The sequence below is a fragment of the Lipophrys pholis genome (assembly GCF_963383615.2).
Source record: "Lipophrys pholis genome assembly, chromosome: 17".
Classification (NCBI taxonomy): domain Eukaryota; kingdom Metazoa; phylum Chordata; class Actinopteri; order Blenniiformes; family Blenniidae; genus Lipophrys; species Lipophrys pholis.
Genome location: NC_137643.1, coordinates 5,933,248 through 5,948,852, shown reverse-complemented (window position 1 = coordinate 5,948,852; position 15,605 = coordinate 5,933,248). Strand labels below are relative to the sequence as shown.

Here is a 15,605-nt window from a genome sequence, read left to right as displayed (position 1 = left end):
GACTGGAGGGTGACACTGATACACATTGACAGGGCAACAGAGTGAAGCCAGAGTGTGTGTGTGTGTGTGTGTGTGTGTGTGTGTGTGTGTGTGTGTGTGTGTGTGTGTGTGTGTGTGTGTGTGTGTGTGTGTGTGTGTGTGTGTGTGTGTGTGTGTTTGTGTGTGTGTGTGTGTGTGTGTGTGTGTGTGTGTGTGTGTGTATTATCTTGATGCACCAGCTAATGTGTTTTGTGCACGCATGAGAGTTTGTGTTGCACTGGCAGGTGCATACGTCCACGTATACATGTGTGTGTGGGTTTGTGTATACCTGTGCATGTGTTAGTGTGTGTGTTAGCGTGTGAGTTAATCTACAATTAAATTCCTGAATTTAATGGGATTATCTTCAGGAGACAAGCAGCACAACGTCCTTGACATCTATCCCTTTGGTTCGCCACGGGTGAACAACAGATAGAGACACACAAACATATACAGAGGGGGGTGGGGGGGGGTAAAATGAAAAAGGGGAGATGGGGTGAGAGAGAGAATGAAGGAGTAATGAAGAAGAGAAGCAAAAAGAGCTTGTGGAGTGAGAGGCACTGAGGCCGTCCGGAGGGAAGGGCTAATGGAGAAGTGCCTTGCATTGTAATTATCTCATTTTCTGCTGCGTTACCACTGAAGGTCGACTGGCCTTCCCCATGGCCAGCTCCCCCTCCACCTGCAGCACTCAACTGCTGACCAGGCCAAACAAAACAAGCACACTCACCACTATTACAGACATACAGGATATATCTCAATTATAATTGGGCTGCTCATGGTTTATATTTTATACACATATCAGTGACTTCTATAATACACCTCAGTGTTCACAAAGCATGAACTATTGATCCTAAAAATGTAAGTCTTCATGTAAATTTTTAATTCTGACTTATGAAAGTCAAAGTTGGAGGACAACAGAAAGGAGACAGGATTTTCTTGAAAAAATGAATGAGGAGCTCCGTTATCACCCCAAATTCTATGAAATCAAAGAACATCTCCTCATTGGTTGGCTGGTTGGTTGGTTGGTTGGTTGGCTGGTTGGTTGGCTTGTTGGTTGGCTTGTTGGTTGGCTTGTTGGTTGGTTGGCTTGTTGGTTGGTTGGTTGGTTGGTTGGTTGGTTGGCTTGTTGGTTGGCTTGTTGGTTGGTTGGCTTGTTGGTTGGTTTATCTGGTGTCCATTTTTGTGAGAATGTGTTACTTTCAAGGACACAGAACTTTGATGAAAATTATTTGTGCAATGTTTATCTATTGATAACCAGGGCTAAACATTGATTCATCATTTCTACATTTTTAGAAATCTATTCTTTGTTTTCTTTCCAGAAGAAGAATGCAAGTAAATAACTGTAAACCATGAGTTTTTCAAGCTTTTTTAATGGTAGATGTTTGGAGAAAAAAGGATAAAATGATGAAATATTGAAAATATATATTGTTTTACGTTTTTAGTCATGCATCTAACTCATTATTCAAATGAAAAAGCAGAGATTTTGCAGCCCATTCCAGCCAACAAAAGGCCTGGAACACTCTGGAAAGGTCAGTAGGGCATCACCAGACAAACAAAGAGAATTGTAATGAACACAAAAAGCTTGTAATGTCCCACCAGGATTGAAGAGGAACAGCTAACAAACAACATTTCAAATCATACAGAATACAAAAAGAATCATTATTTGAGACAAAATTAGTTTTAAAGTCACTACAATTCAATATGAAAAGTATTTGTCAACAATCACATCAATTCCATTATGAAAGCGGTATGTGGGAGCTTCTTATTATATGATAGAGTCAATATGCAGCGTATTTTGCAAGAAAGGAGAAGCAAAATGAGATGTCACATTTACAATGTCAGTACAAACTTTAGGTACCAACAGAAGGAAATGTCCTTGAGTCTTAAAATGTTAATCTCGTAAGAGATTTTGTAATTGATATGTCACCAGAGATAAGGTGAAGCAGATCCAGAACAGCCTCAAAATGCCATGAATTGAAGTGCCAATTGATAAGATAAGTGTATTTTCACACAGAGTTTGATTTTTACTGTAGTCTACCTAACATTACTCTTCAAGTACATTCCTTTCCCTATTTATTAAATGTGATTTTTAATGTTGAAAACCTTTAAAAAAAAAATTCACATATCACTTTACATATTCTAAATAGATATTTGGGGTTTTGTTACAGATTAGGTTTAAATATTTTGCGAGAAAAAAGAGTCCTTTGAGCAGTGTTTTGGCCCTGAAAACACAGTCAATCTGTACTACATCTCCATCTGGTGGAAACATGAACATCCTTCAGTCTCATCGGTGCGTATAGAGGCAATATGTGATGTAAATATTTTTGCTGTTGTTGTTTGGCTTATACCTAAAAATTTTATTAATAAAAAAAAATGTACATAAAAATGAAACGAGTATAAGATCATATTTGCAAGTGTTGTTGTTGACGAGACCCATTGCTGCTTAAATGCTCTGTGACATTTGAAACAGCAAGTCAATTTCTTTAAAGAACACATTTTGAAATAATAATAATAATAATAATAATAATAATAGCAGTGGTTGTTGTTGTTGTTGCTTAATAAATGAATGAATGACTTTCAAAGAGTATTCATAAAGGAACAATGTATTTCTAAATGTCTAAAGTTATTAATAAATTGAGCCAATAATGCAGGTGTGAAGTGACAAATGCTTTTCCTTCTTTGGTAAATATTTAAGTTCTCTTTCAAACTACCTTTCTGAATCAAAGCAGGAATTTAAAGTTACACTTTAATTATTCTAAAATAACATTTCCTATGTCTACAGGGACCAGTTTGTTGAAAGTACAGACACTTTCGCACATTAAAAACAATATATCCACAGGACCTTGAACACAACACGGCCACATTTACGACTTCCGCACCGGTGGAGGGAGGCGCAGTTTACAGGAAACCAGTGAACGTCGCACCGCGTTAGCAGGACTCTGGGGCGGCTGTGAGCGCAGAGGTAAGAGATGTCAGCGTCTTAAACTGCACTTTACACGGGATAAACGCTGAAATAGACACCCAGAAACAGCTGCTTGCTCCAGAAAACACCTCAGCGCTGGTTAATTTGTTAAGTATTCGCCTGCTGGAGCTAACTGTGGACACCGGCAGCTGTCAAAACAAACTGTCTCCTTCCGCTAACTTTAGCTCGGGCTGTTAAATCTGAGCCCAAACTTGCCGGTGCCCGTCATCAAGTTTGAGGAAACCAGAGCGAATATAGGACCGATGTTTTATCAAACAACTAAAAGTAGAGTTTAAAGCTACAGTTTTATCAGTCCGTGAGTTCTTGATATCACTTAGAAGCGGCCTCTTAGTGTTTAGGGTGGTGGTCTGGCGGATGTAACTTCATGTTAGCTCCGTGCTAACTAGCAGCGACTAGTCACCAATTAACAGCTGGTCGTTTGAAACGAACTGTAACACTATAGTTTATTAACTTTACGTCCTTCTAATGGGCTCTGTGGCCATATAGGTGGACTTCCGTGAGATATAGCAGTGTTTCTATATGCGGAAGTAACTAAAATGCAGTAAAAAAAAAAAGAAAAAAAAAAAAGGTTTGAGTATTTATTTGACGGTTTGGAGTTAAAACACAGTTTGTGAGAACTCGAACTCCCACGTGTAGGCTCAGTTTAATTAAACTCACATTAAAGAGTAAATGTTTCATTTGAATTTAGGTCAATCTGTCATATCCAGCAAACAACCCATGTTTTCAATTTATATCAAGACTGCAACGTAATTCTGACTAACTAACACATGACTCGAGCTATCATTTTCATTGACTAACAATTCCTTAACAGAATTGTTAGTTTATATAATCCCAGAAAACTGATTGAACCCAGCCTCATCTCTTGGTTGATCCTGGCCAGCTGTCACCAGCTGTTCTCATGTCAATGTAGATGTAGTGTGCACTCAGTTCTACTAAATAATCTGAAAATAGCTCGCAAAACTACTTAAAAGTAGTTAAGAAGTGTAAGTATGTCTTTAAAGTCAGCATTATTAACAAGAGGATTATAAAGTCCTAAGATTTTTCTTTTCTGGAAAATGTGGACCAGAAAATTCCAAATTTGTATTGGATCATATATAATAACTTTTAAATATTCATTTAAAAATAATTTTTAATGGTATGCAACCTCTGATAAATAGGACATAAAGTGGGTTTGTCTTTCAATTGATTATACGGTACACAGTGTAACACGACAAAATAATACAGTTGATTAAGTGAATACGGCAAAGTTTGGATTAAAGATAAAAACTTAAATAACATTCTTTTTATGGAGAAATTTATTTCTAAATTCAACCTGAAATTCTTTTCTCATTTGCGCCTTTGCTTGCGTTATTTGTTATATTATGTCCAGAGCATTGACCAACTTCTTGATTATTTTCAGAGTTTGGAATCTCAAAAAAACAAATAGATAACAGCTTTGTATTAAGAGGATATACTTAAGTAGTCAAAGGTCTAAAGATGCAGTCAAATGTCTGGAAATACTTTCATCTAAGAAATAGAAAATTATTCATTTTTAATATTTTCTTAAGATATGACTTGAAAAAAATGTTTGTCAGTTAACAAATTACATATTTTCATTGTTAACCTAAATAGTAGCCTGTGATCGAAACCAAATCTTTAAAGGGAATTATCATGAATGGCTGAGTCATTAAGAAAACAAAAACAAAAGTCATAATCTGCTCAATCTCTGAAAGCTGTACTTTGCCAAACAGGACCGACCCGATGTAGATAACAGTGTATACGTGAAACACAAGTGAAGTGAAAAGATGCAGTTGTCACTAATCTTCCCAGATTGACTGCATGTGTGTGTGAATTATCACCGAGGCCCCAATCCTCCTGACAGGAGCGCTGTCACAGTCGCTCAGATGACCGCTCGCCTCGTCCCTGACTCGTCAGTGGATTTCAGCTGCCAAACAAAGAGCCAGTGATAAAGTGCCGGCTTAGACCACTTCACCATTGTTGCCCCTTAATGAAGCAGCGGTCCAGGTATGCGAGTCGCTCGGCGTCTGGGCGGTCACAGGTTCACCAGCCCGTGTGTAGTAAACACTGCTGCACAACGCCGCCGCTGTTTCCATCGGCCAGGCTCCAGTCACCCGGCCACCTGACTCATGCAGGCTGCGTATTGTTCACATGCTGCTTAAAAACATGAGACAAGGACAAAGAAAGGCAGGATACTTTCAGACCTCAATTCGCTGATCGGCAGAAAGCCTTGTTTTTCAATAAACTAACCGTGTGGTTAGTATGCGGATGTTTTTATTTGCTGTTTCACCTGTTAGCAGCCAACCTGAGGTCCAGGACACTTTGAACAGCAGCCAAATGAGAACATGTCAGGGGAAAAACTAGATTGTCCGAGTTGAATTTGCACCTGTTAAAGAAAACAATAAGACACTTTCTAGAATCTATCAGACCTGGAAAACTGCCCATTGTTTTCATTTTGAAAGCTTATTGGCGTGGCTGTGGAAGTAATGTTTGACAGTCGTAGAGCTGGTCCATAGCTTTTAGGATATCTGTCGGAGCTGCAGAGGGAAAATACATAAGAAGTCACAGGTCTTTCATTTAAAACTTCTTGTTCTGCTGCATGTCACGATTTACCAATATCACACCAGAGGCTGATTAAAATTATCACTTAAAAAAACAAACTATCAGTCACTGTAGTTGTTATCGCGATCAATTTAATTTATTGATCATTATCTCAGCTGAGCCGGTCTGTTTTGTTTAGAGCTCTAAGCTTTTATCCATATTTCCTTGTCATTCCTCCTCAGATGCAGACTATAAAGTGTGTGGTGGTGGGTGATGGCGCAGTGGGAAAAACCTGCCTGCTCATCTCTTATACAACCAACAAGTTTCCCTCTGAATACGTCCCCACGGTGAGTAGCTTTTGATGACGTAATTGAGAAATATGAAAGTGTAACATGAAGTTACTTACTGTTGATTCGGTGGATTTTTGTTTTTAGTTGAATGGTTTTGGTTTATCTCAGCTGCTTGTAAGCCTGGTTTGAAAATGCTGCAAAGGAAACGAATGCCCTTTGAGAGAGGCATTAAAAAAACACAGCAAATGTATTTTCCATTTTATAAAAGTCCTATAAATGCCAACCTGAGAATAAAACTGGAATCGTGTATGAGTGAATACATTGGATAAAGCTGTACTTATTTTACAGACATTCACCTCAGGTTTTTTTCACAGTGGGCTGTTTTGATCCATAATATTTGCTGCTGCCTATTTTTGTACTTGTGCGCTGTCTTAAAGTTCACTTTGAAACACGAGGCCCGTTAAGCCTTCTGTGAAGCACAAAGTCAAACAGAAACGGCAGTTTGAGAAGAGCAAGTTCAGCGAATACGTCAGAGCTGTTTTCCCAGCGTGGCCTCGGACTATCTGGTGCTTGCTGTTGGGTTGGATTCTTTGGATTGCAGGCATATAGTTTTGTATGTGTACCCGGAGGCTGTAAACGGAAGTGTTTAGTATCCCGTACACTGATGACAATATGACTACTGGCATGTGGAGTGAAAACCACAGGTTAATGACGTCTGTTAGTGGGTGGGGAAATGATGACCAGCACCTTTAGTGAAAATTTTCTCCCAAAAGTTGTTGGGTTAAAGCATAAAATAATTGAACTAAAGTAATAATGCGATGGCTGCGCGACAGAGCATCTTCAAAGCTGCCACTTTAGTGGGCTCCTAGGTTTCAAATACGACGAGTCCGTTAGTTTCTATTATTAAAAGCCAACATATCCTATTATCTTCCTGAAGCTTGTACCTTCCACGGGTTTGAGTGAAGGCAGATCTTACTTGGTCATTGTCATAATGAGCTCTGCCGTCGCGCTCAGGGTAAAATAAGAGCTTAAACTTGTCAAATGAGCCTGAACTTGGTTAACTGGCACTGCTTGCAATAGCAGTTGGCGTAAAACTTCAGTCTACTAGTGCGCCCCTGCAGGGACGGGGCCTTCTGTCTGGTGCCACTTTAGTGCCGCCTAGGTCCAAGACAGTTAAGCTGCCCCTTGTACTTGGGTAACACTAACCGGCTAATATTTCTGGAACTGAGTGAGGGCTGGACGTTTGACCTTTCAGTCACACACATCCTCCATCAGTATCTTATGATAAGTGGTCCAAGAGAGGAGAATTGCTGAAGTGGCAACGTTTCATTGATGCCCATTACGAGTCAATACTGGCCCATGTTATCAGATTCAAAAGGCAAAACTCTGTACTGGTTCAGGAGAGACTCAAAGTTGAGCCGCGTCACAGTACATTGCTAAACTAACTGCATGTTCGCGGACAAAAACATCCATCCAAACTGGTGGAACAGTGAGCTTAATCTAATCATTCACCTCTTGTTTGACCTGGTGAAGGTGTGGAACCCCCTGGAAACCTGAGTCCTGCCATCCATGTGGATTTTATTTTGACAAATACCGTCTTCCTAAGCTTTGTTGTTATGGCTGACCTCTTTCTATCGGCACGACGAGCAAGCGCCCTGTAGGTTCTGATAGAGAAAGTGTCCCACACTGGACTGAGCCTGCAGACCTCTGAGGTTTTTGGTGTGCAGCCGTCAGAAAACAGCTGACTGTTGACAGGCCGTCCTGCTGGAAATATCTGAAACGGGCCTAATCGATGGGTAGCTCTGCTGAGCAGCAGCTGGAATCTGATGAGTAATTCTCTACTGGTTTCTATCCGTCTGTCAGCACAGTTTGATCAGAGGATTGCAGAAGCAACACTGCTGACTCAACTCAATGTTCCTCTTCCTGTCTGACAGTCTGGCTCTCTGTCGCTCTTTCACCACTGAGTTTTACTATTCAGTGCACATATAGTCAACTGTCCTCAACTTTTCTTCAATACAGGAGTATTTTTTTTTCCTTAAACAAATATCTAAAAAAAAAAAAAAAAAAATCCCAACTCTTGTATTTTCAGATCAAGTTGCCAAACATTGTTAAAGTGGAACTCTTAATGTTTTTCCATACATCTTTTTTTGTTTTTTTTAATTAAGTGTATTTTCGATTTTGTATAGCCATAAATAAATACTTGAGCTGTTTTACATATTAACTCATCAGGTGTGTCTTTCATTTTAGTCACTCGGCACTCAAGTTATGTAATTTTTTTTTTTTTATTGGTTATTGTTCTATTGTTTTTATAGCCTGTGAAACATCCTGTTCCTCCTTGCAATATCCTATTGTTAGCAACAACAGCCTCATTACTCCATGTCAACTACGCAGCTTTATCTCAAACCTTTGACACGACTTATCTCACAGCTGCAGGATGAATAACCAGAGTTGAACGTGATTGTTTGGGGGGTTTTTCTTTAGAAATGTATTTAGATGGTTTATTCTGCTGATTGCGGCTTACTCTGCCAGTTATTACAGTTTATTGATCACAATAATCAATTTTTCACATTGCTTGCTGCAGCTTGTCACTTCCTGTTTGTCAGCTGACTCGCTGCAGCGAGACGTGGGTAGAGAGGAAGTCTCCGAGCAGAAGCAATTCCTCAGTAGCAGCTGCCACCCCAGAACTTAATGTCCCATCTGTGATGCTTTGTCTGCAGTGTCTTCAGTTAGTTTGTCATCCGAAACTGTAACTCTTAAGAAAGATTTAAGAAAATATTTCGTATTCTGAACACACATGCATCGGCTTTTCCGAGTGTCGGAACGATGAAAACATCTGTGGTGTTGGTACGTCTGTGAAATACGTTGACGTCACCTCCTCCGTGCTCCAGCGTTCCGTATGAGACGATGTTTCTGTCTAATCTCAAACTGACTGATGAGCACTTCTGTCTGTCGTCGTTGTGTGAAAGATCCAAAACTTTCAAAAGCAATCTCATGTCAAGTATTACAAAGTATTCCTTTTGTTTTTTCGTTTTGTATTAAAGTTTAATATTCCGGTATTTCGACACTCAAAGTCAGCACACAGTTGAGATGTCTGCACCCACGATGGCGAGATGCTCTATTAGTTGCTTCAGTGGTTTATTCTGAACAATGTTTACATGTTTTGGAACGTTTGCCATTTAGATCTCATCTATTTCCGGGAGGAATTAAGTTATTTCAGTGAAACCGAGCCAAACTACATTCCCTGCATATTATAAACCCTGAGTCAGATGTAGGAGTCCGTGTGCTATATCATAGTGGTAGGGCCGAGGATGCTAACCGGGCCTCTTTAATAAAACTTGTTTCTATATTTGGACATCAGTTTTTATGATGAAAGAGTCCATGTGTTGAACCGCCTTTATAGAAGAGTTTAGGGTGTTAAAGTGATTTACATGAACCGTTCAGGAGTCTGGATGCTAACCTGAGCTGCCAATGTAGAAAAAAGATGCTTGTGAAAATCTTTGTCCTGAATTATTCTGGGTTTTTGCTTTATACCACCTGAACATTTTAAGCTTTTTTAGCAAAGCCATATTTGTACATTAAAGTTTATATTATCATAGATTTAAAATTGTAAACAAACTTTGTTTAGACTGTTTGATTAACATCATGGAAATTAACTAGAAAGGTATTATTGATGTTTTAAGTTTAATTCTGGATCCTCGTTTGGTCCTAAAGGCCTGTTCCTAGTTCTTAGGGTCACTTTTCCTCGAGGCGAGGTTTGAACATTTCCAGTCGCCTGCTGTGAACCTGCCTGGTTATAGAGCAGACACAAACAGGAGTTTAGTTTCAATACCGGCTTGTACCGTTCGATGCAGTTTCCTTTCCTGCGGGCTACTTCCTCCTCCGGTTTATCTGGGACCTGCCTGTGCATATGGAGCTTCATTAAAGCCAAACAGTATCTGCAGGCTACAGCAGACTGCAGCAGGCCGACATGTTGGAGCAGCAAAACACAACCTGCTCCAGCTCGCCGTCCGAGCCAAGGCTCGCAGGCATGTCAGGGCGGTGCTGCGTGTTATTGCAGCAGCCTGAAGCCATGGAAGTGATGCAACAGGAAAGAGGAGGGAAGACGTGAAGCAGTGAATTGGTGTTTAAGCTCATTCAGGGTTCGTTTAAGCCCTAAATTAGCTTCGTTAATGATTTGCTGCAAAACCAGTATTTTGGTGAGAAACCACTTGTGTGACTTTGGTTCACCAGTTACAAAAACTGAAGTTACAGTGAGGTTACCTTGTAAAGCTGCAGTGGTTTTCTTTCTCTGGTAGCATTCGCGTCAGCCAATACTGATATATTAACAGTTACTATTTCAGTAAAATCCTCTTTAATGGAGAGGACAGATTAATTAATCAGTCCTCCTGTATGAGGAACATCAACCAGGAGTTCACAATTTCTGTCTTGTATGAAGAAAAAACTAATCTAGACAGAAGAAATGTTGCTCTGAGTTATTTAACTACTTACTTTTTGACAAATTGTAGAAACCATGAAAAGCTTGACGGCTTGTGACGCGTTTATTTTTTCAATTAGCACTTCGCAAACAAACATTCCACTTTATTAATCTTGAATACGGAGTCGGATTGTACTGAGAACTGTTGTAGAACATGTTTTCTTTTCACTCCTGTCTCATTTCCTTGTTGATCACAATCTTCTTAGACGAGGTTTATACTTCTTGTTTCATTATTAGCATTGACTCAGATCATGTATTTTTATTTATTACAGATTTACTTCCTTTTATAGCCTTGCTTTCCGCATTTACTCACTCTTTCTCTCTCTCTCTCTCTCACCCCTTCAGGTGTTTGACAACTATGCTGTGACAGTGATGATCGGTGGGGAGCCGTACACTCTGGGACTGTTTGACACTGCAGGTAAAAAATATAGATCAATGAAGGATGATATCGGTAATAACGATAACAATCATTTCCACCAGTAATTGTTCTCATGATAAAAGGTGTATAGATGAGAGTTGTTCATACAGATTACTATGGACTTCAGTAATATTAAGATGTTACCATGACTCCATCCTGTCCGTGTCGCTGGTAGTGAGTGTTTGTGTCGCCCTCTACAGGTCAGGAGGACTACGACAGGCTGCGACCCCTCAGCTACCCTCAAACTGACGTCTTCCTCGTCTGTTTCTCCGTCGTATCACCTTCCTCCTTCGAAAACGTCCGAGAGAAGGTTTGTTGTCAAAGTTGCCCGAATATTTCCATTATTTATCTCATAGATCTGCAGTTGTTCATCCAGCAAAATCTGTTGGGTTTTCTTTTGAAGTTTGAAAGTGTAGAAAGTGAGTTGGGTGGATGGATGAAGGTGTGGGCTGGTCCAGGGAATGTTTCAGATGTGACCATGGTCTCTCCGCAGTGGGTGCCGGAGATTTCACACCACTGCCCGCGGACGCCCTTCCTGCTGGTCGGTACTCAGGTGGATCTGAGAGACGACAGCAACACTCTGGAGAAACTGGCCAAGAACAAACAGCGAGCCCTGAGCTGCGAGAGCGGAGAGAAGCTGGCTCGAGAGCTCAAGGCCGTCAAATACGTGGAGTGTTCGGCCCTCACGCAGGTAACGGGAGTCACAGCTTCCTCACGTCGAATAAAACTGTAATAATAATACAAAAGTCTACGTTGTTTACAAAGATTAAGGCAAAATAATGATTTACAAAAAAATATATATTATTTGAAATTCCTAAAACATCCTGTCAGAAAATATTTATGGCTGAAAGAAGAAATTCTAAAAACTATTTCAATGTAACTTCTGTGATTAGATTGAATAAGACAAATTTTTAATTAATTGTAACTTCAACTTCCTTCTTTGAAATCCTATTTCTTCTTGAATCTTCAGTCATGAGCGATGGAGATTAACACAGGAAGCATCAGTACTGCATACAATCTGCGTCATCACACACTAAACATCCTGCACATGCTGCAACAGGCACTGCTTCAGGAGAACAGTTGTTATGATTCATGGAATTAATCGTTTTGCAAAGCAACAGCAGGCACTTGATGTGTTCAGAGACACGGAGGAAAGGAGATTACCTGTGTTAACCTGTGCAATCACCACCGCACCATGACGGCAGTTTAAAGCAGAAATGCTAAAAAAACAACAACTGGATTTTCAAACTTTTATTACAATATTTAAAACATTATCTTTTCTTGAGAGGTTGAATCGAGTGTCTTTACATCGCAGTGATAGTCATTCATTTGAATGTATTTGCATAACATTGGTAAGAAGGTTATTTCACATCTCACATTTGCATCCAGGTTTAGTGAAATTATTCTGAGTCTTTCTCAGTGGTGAACTGGTGAACGTCACCCAGTCTACAGAAGAAACTGAAGCTTTTTGTCGCCTCTTTGCGTTGCTCCTTCAGAGAGGACTGAAGAATGTGTTCGACGAGGCCATCCTGGCTGCTCTGGAGCCTCCAGACACCAAACCCAAGAGGCGCTGCATCCTGCTATAGTCACCCCAGGAAGAAGAGCAAGAGGAGGAGAAGGTGGATGGGAAAGAGATGAGCCCATGTGGGAACGGGGGGGGGGGATGAGGGAAGGAATGAGGGAGGGAGGGAGGATGAGGTAGACACATGTTGGAACAGTGCCTTCAGCCGTAGTGACTTAATCCTGGGTGTGGCGTTAGAGAAAAGACGGGCGGGGCGCTTTTATTTCTATCATATTTAGGCGTCGCTGTAATCTGACTAACACATTTGAACTGCACTCCTCACTAACCAGGAAACGGGGAGGGGTGGTGGGGTGGGGGTGGGGGGGTTGATAATGGGAGGAAGTGGGCTGAGCAGCAGAGGTCTGGGCCTCCGACAGCTCCAACACAACAATGGATGGAGTCACGTTTACAGCCGGCAGCCGCTCACCTGAAGTTTAAAGTTTCTCCCACCATCGTCACGTGAAACACGAAAGAGTTGCGTAAAACCAGTGCCTTTGTTTTCCCGCATAGATTGCAGCTCGCATTGTTGAGACGTAAACGCAGTAAATCGGGAAGGTTGCAGAACTTGTGCAACAAAAAGTCACCGCACACCGTTTGGATGCCTTGTCTTCACCAACTCCGTCAGTTAAGTTGGCAGAGCAGCATTCAGCAGCAGTAACTACGACTCCATGACTGCAGTAATGTGTGTAAAACATAAACAACGTATACTGAGTACTCTCTCAAAGTGTTAAAAACAAACCAGCTGAGGAACAATGCAGAAATGCAACTTCCAACACGTCCAACTAGTTCATTTCACTTGTTTTGTTCGCGCTCTGCAGATTTTCGCCGTAGTTTAGAGGATCGGCACAGCTGCTTCACACCTGGTGTCGGGGAGAGTTAAAAATCTTCTCAAGCTGCTGTGAAATGTTCCAACTTTCACGGGGAAGCTTGAGAGGAAAAGCTTCTAGCTGATGTCCAGCTGCAGTGTCCATCTGAAAAATAGAAATGAATCTTAAAAAGAAAAAAACAGAAAACCTTTGGTCGTCCGAAGGTAATAAGAAGATAATTCGATTCGACATGCGGGCGGTCTAAGAGAGGAAAGCAGACCCGACTGTAACCTGACTTCATCCACACCAAGCAGAGCTGGAGCCGGACAGACGTCTGCTCTTCATCCTGACAACACGCAGTCCTTTCCAGTGCAGATTTGCAATAAACAGAAGCCGTTTCTCCCAAAGTCTCATAGAGCAATAATCCAATCCTCTTGAATTACCTGGGTTTCCTCAAGAAGCGATTTAAAAAATTTAAAAAAAAACAACAAGTCTCTTTCTCCATTGACATCTTGCACATTTCCCCTCCACTGCCGGGGCAGAGCGAGTGCACGGCGTCGTGAAGCGCTCTGTCACCAACAGGTCTTATACTGCACACGCAGACTGTTCATAGTTTTATTGAGAGTAACGGAGGAGCAGCTTCCTCGGAACAAACCGTCACAGCTTCGGTTCAAAGTCTTTATCTTCGCTGTTTTCATGGTTACTTGATGTTACTTTGTGTGGCTCACAGCTGAGAGCATGAACCCGGCCATCACAAATTATTCTTTTCCCCTCACTTGGAGGAAAATATAAAGATGAAAAATTAAAAGAAAACATTTACAATATTTAGTTGACTTTTTCTGATCTGTTCATATTTATTCACTTGTGTTGGTTGAGCGTCTCCTCTTACTTTGAAAAGCCCATTTTAGCGTGAGGACGAGTGCAGAAACCAGTGAGGCGTCCGTTCCTGTCCTCAGCTGTGATCTGATTTTGTTTTATGATCCATGTCACTGCATCAACATTGTTTCATGTTTTACCTCCTGCGTGCCCTCGAACTACCTGCACACCTTCGTTTTAGTGCATCACTCCTCATCTAGCGAGACTTTCTGCTCGAGATAAACGCTGCCTTATTGTTTCAAATCACCGGACTGTTTGGAAAACACAAATCCAAACTTTCAGTTCAAGGTCTGAATTGCTCGACCACAAAAGCAGCTTTTTGATTTCAGCAGCATCACATCACCTCCTTGTTTTTCTACTCCTGCTTCTCTTTCTCCTCCCGCTGGTGTGATAGCGCCCCCCGAAGGCCTTGAGGGGAATTCTTCTCAGTTTAAAGGTTTATTTGTCCCTCAAAAGTCTTAACAATTAACGCTTGAGCGCATTCGATTTCGCACTTTAAAGGTGCAATAAGTTTAACTAACGCCACGTTTGGTCACTGGGTGGCAGCAGTGAGTCATTGCTCTGACTGGAATACCGCACCATCTTGTGGCATAAAGTGGAACTGCGAGATTGTTACTCTTCATTCTTGTAGATTTTTGCTCCGTCTTCTGTCACGAAGTGTGAGCGGTTTGCCTTTGAATAAATTTTTTTCTATTCATATTGACAATTTGAAATAATTATTAATGAAAAACTCTGAAAACCTTTAAACTGAGAGCGATTCCTGTTGAAATTAACTGAATTCCACTTTTCCTCCACTGTGTAGCTTTTCTATTGTTGATGGACTATTTTGATAATGTAAGAATGATTACAAGTATTATAGAGATATTGTTTTTCTTTGCTCTTTATTGTTTCCCTGGAAACAAAACGGCAGCAAGCCTCAAAACTTCTCAGAATTTTTATTTCTTTTCTTTTTACATATTTTTACTTGACGGTTGAGTGCCAACAGTTGGATGAGTGTTGTCGGCCTGGTTTTCACTAACAGACTCTGATAATAAGCTCCAGATGGCAGAAAATAGAAAACTGGGTAAACCGAAGCAATAACTACAGATGTGGAAACTCCTGCTCTGTATTGAAAGATGAATGTTGGAAGTGGTGGGCATTGGGAAATAATAAAAACTGTACTTGAATATCGTTTCCCTTTTGATTTAATTCTTTTTTTTTTTTAAGTGCACGTTTTCCCCAGCTTTTTTTAACTTTAATTTTTGGGGTATCTTAAGTAGGATTTTAATTTAATTTCTTTATTTATTGTCAATTCTCCGACAGCACAATTCTTTTAGATGGGCATTGTTTGCTGAAGTACAAAATAAATATTTTGTCTGTTTAATATTAAGCAAATTTGGATGATTAATGAATCCTGTCAATAATAATGCAAATTAAGAAGTTTGGTTTAGGATATTGAAATGTCTGTTTGGATTATTTAACAAAAATTGTAAGAAATCAGGGGAACTTGAAATGAAAAGCTAAATATTAAACTGATTTAAGCTGTTTTGAAGCCCTGTAAAAAAAAAATACAGCTAAAAAAAAAACAAGAAATGCAGTGTTCTATTGTTTAAAACAAACAATACAGCTGTTATTGATTCTCAATGGAAATAATTTCATTAAGAA

The 15,605-nt window shown here is 40.3% G+C and overlaps 1 protein-coding gene across 1 annotated transcript; it reads left to right on the top strand.

Annotated features, from left to right (window-relative positions):
* The first annotated feature begins 2,908 nt into the window (after nucleotides 1-2,908).
* On the top strand, nucleotides 2,909-15,127 carry LOC308122731 (cell division control protein 42 homolog). Its single transcript, XM_080484765.1, has 6 exons — nucleotides 2,909-2,977; nucleotides 5,779-5,883; nucleotides 10,646-10,718; nucleotides 10,919-11,028; nucleotides 11,212-11,409; nucleotides 12,215-15,127. Exons 2-6 carry the CDS (start codon nucleotides 5,779-5,781, stop codon nucleotides 12,302-12,304), a joined length of 576 nt encoding a protein of 191 aa, XP_080340891.1. The 5' UTR covers nucleotides 2,909-2,977; the 3' UTR covers nucleotides 12,305-15,127.
* Nucleotides 15,128-15,605: the final 478 nt, after the last annotated feature.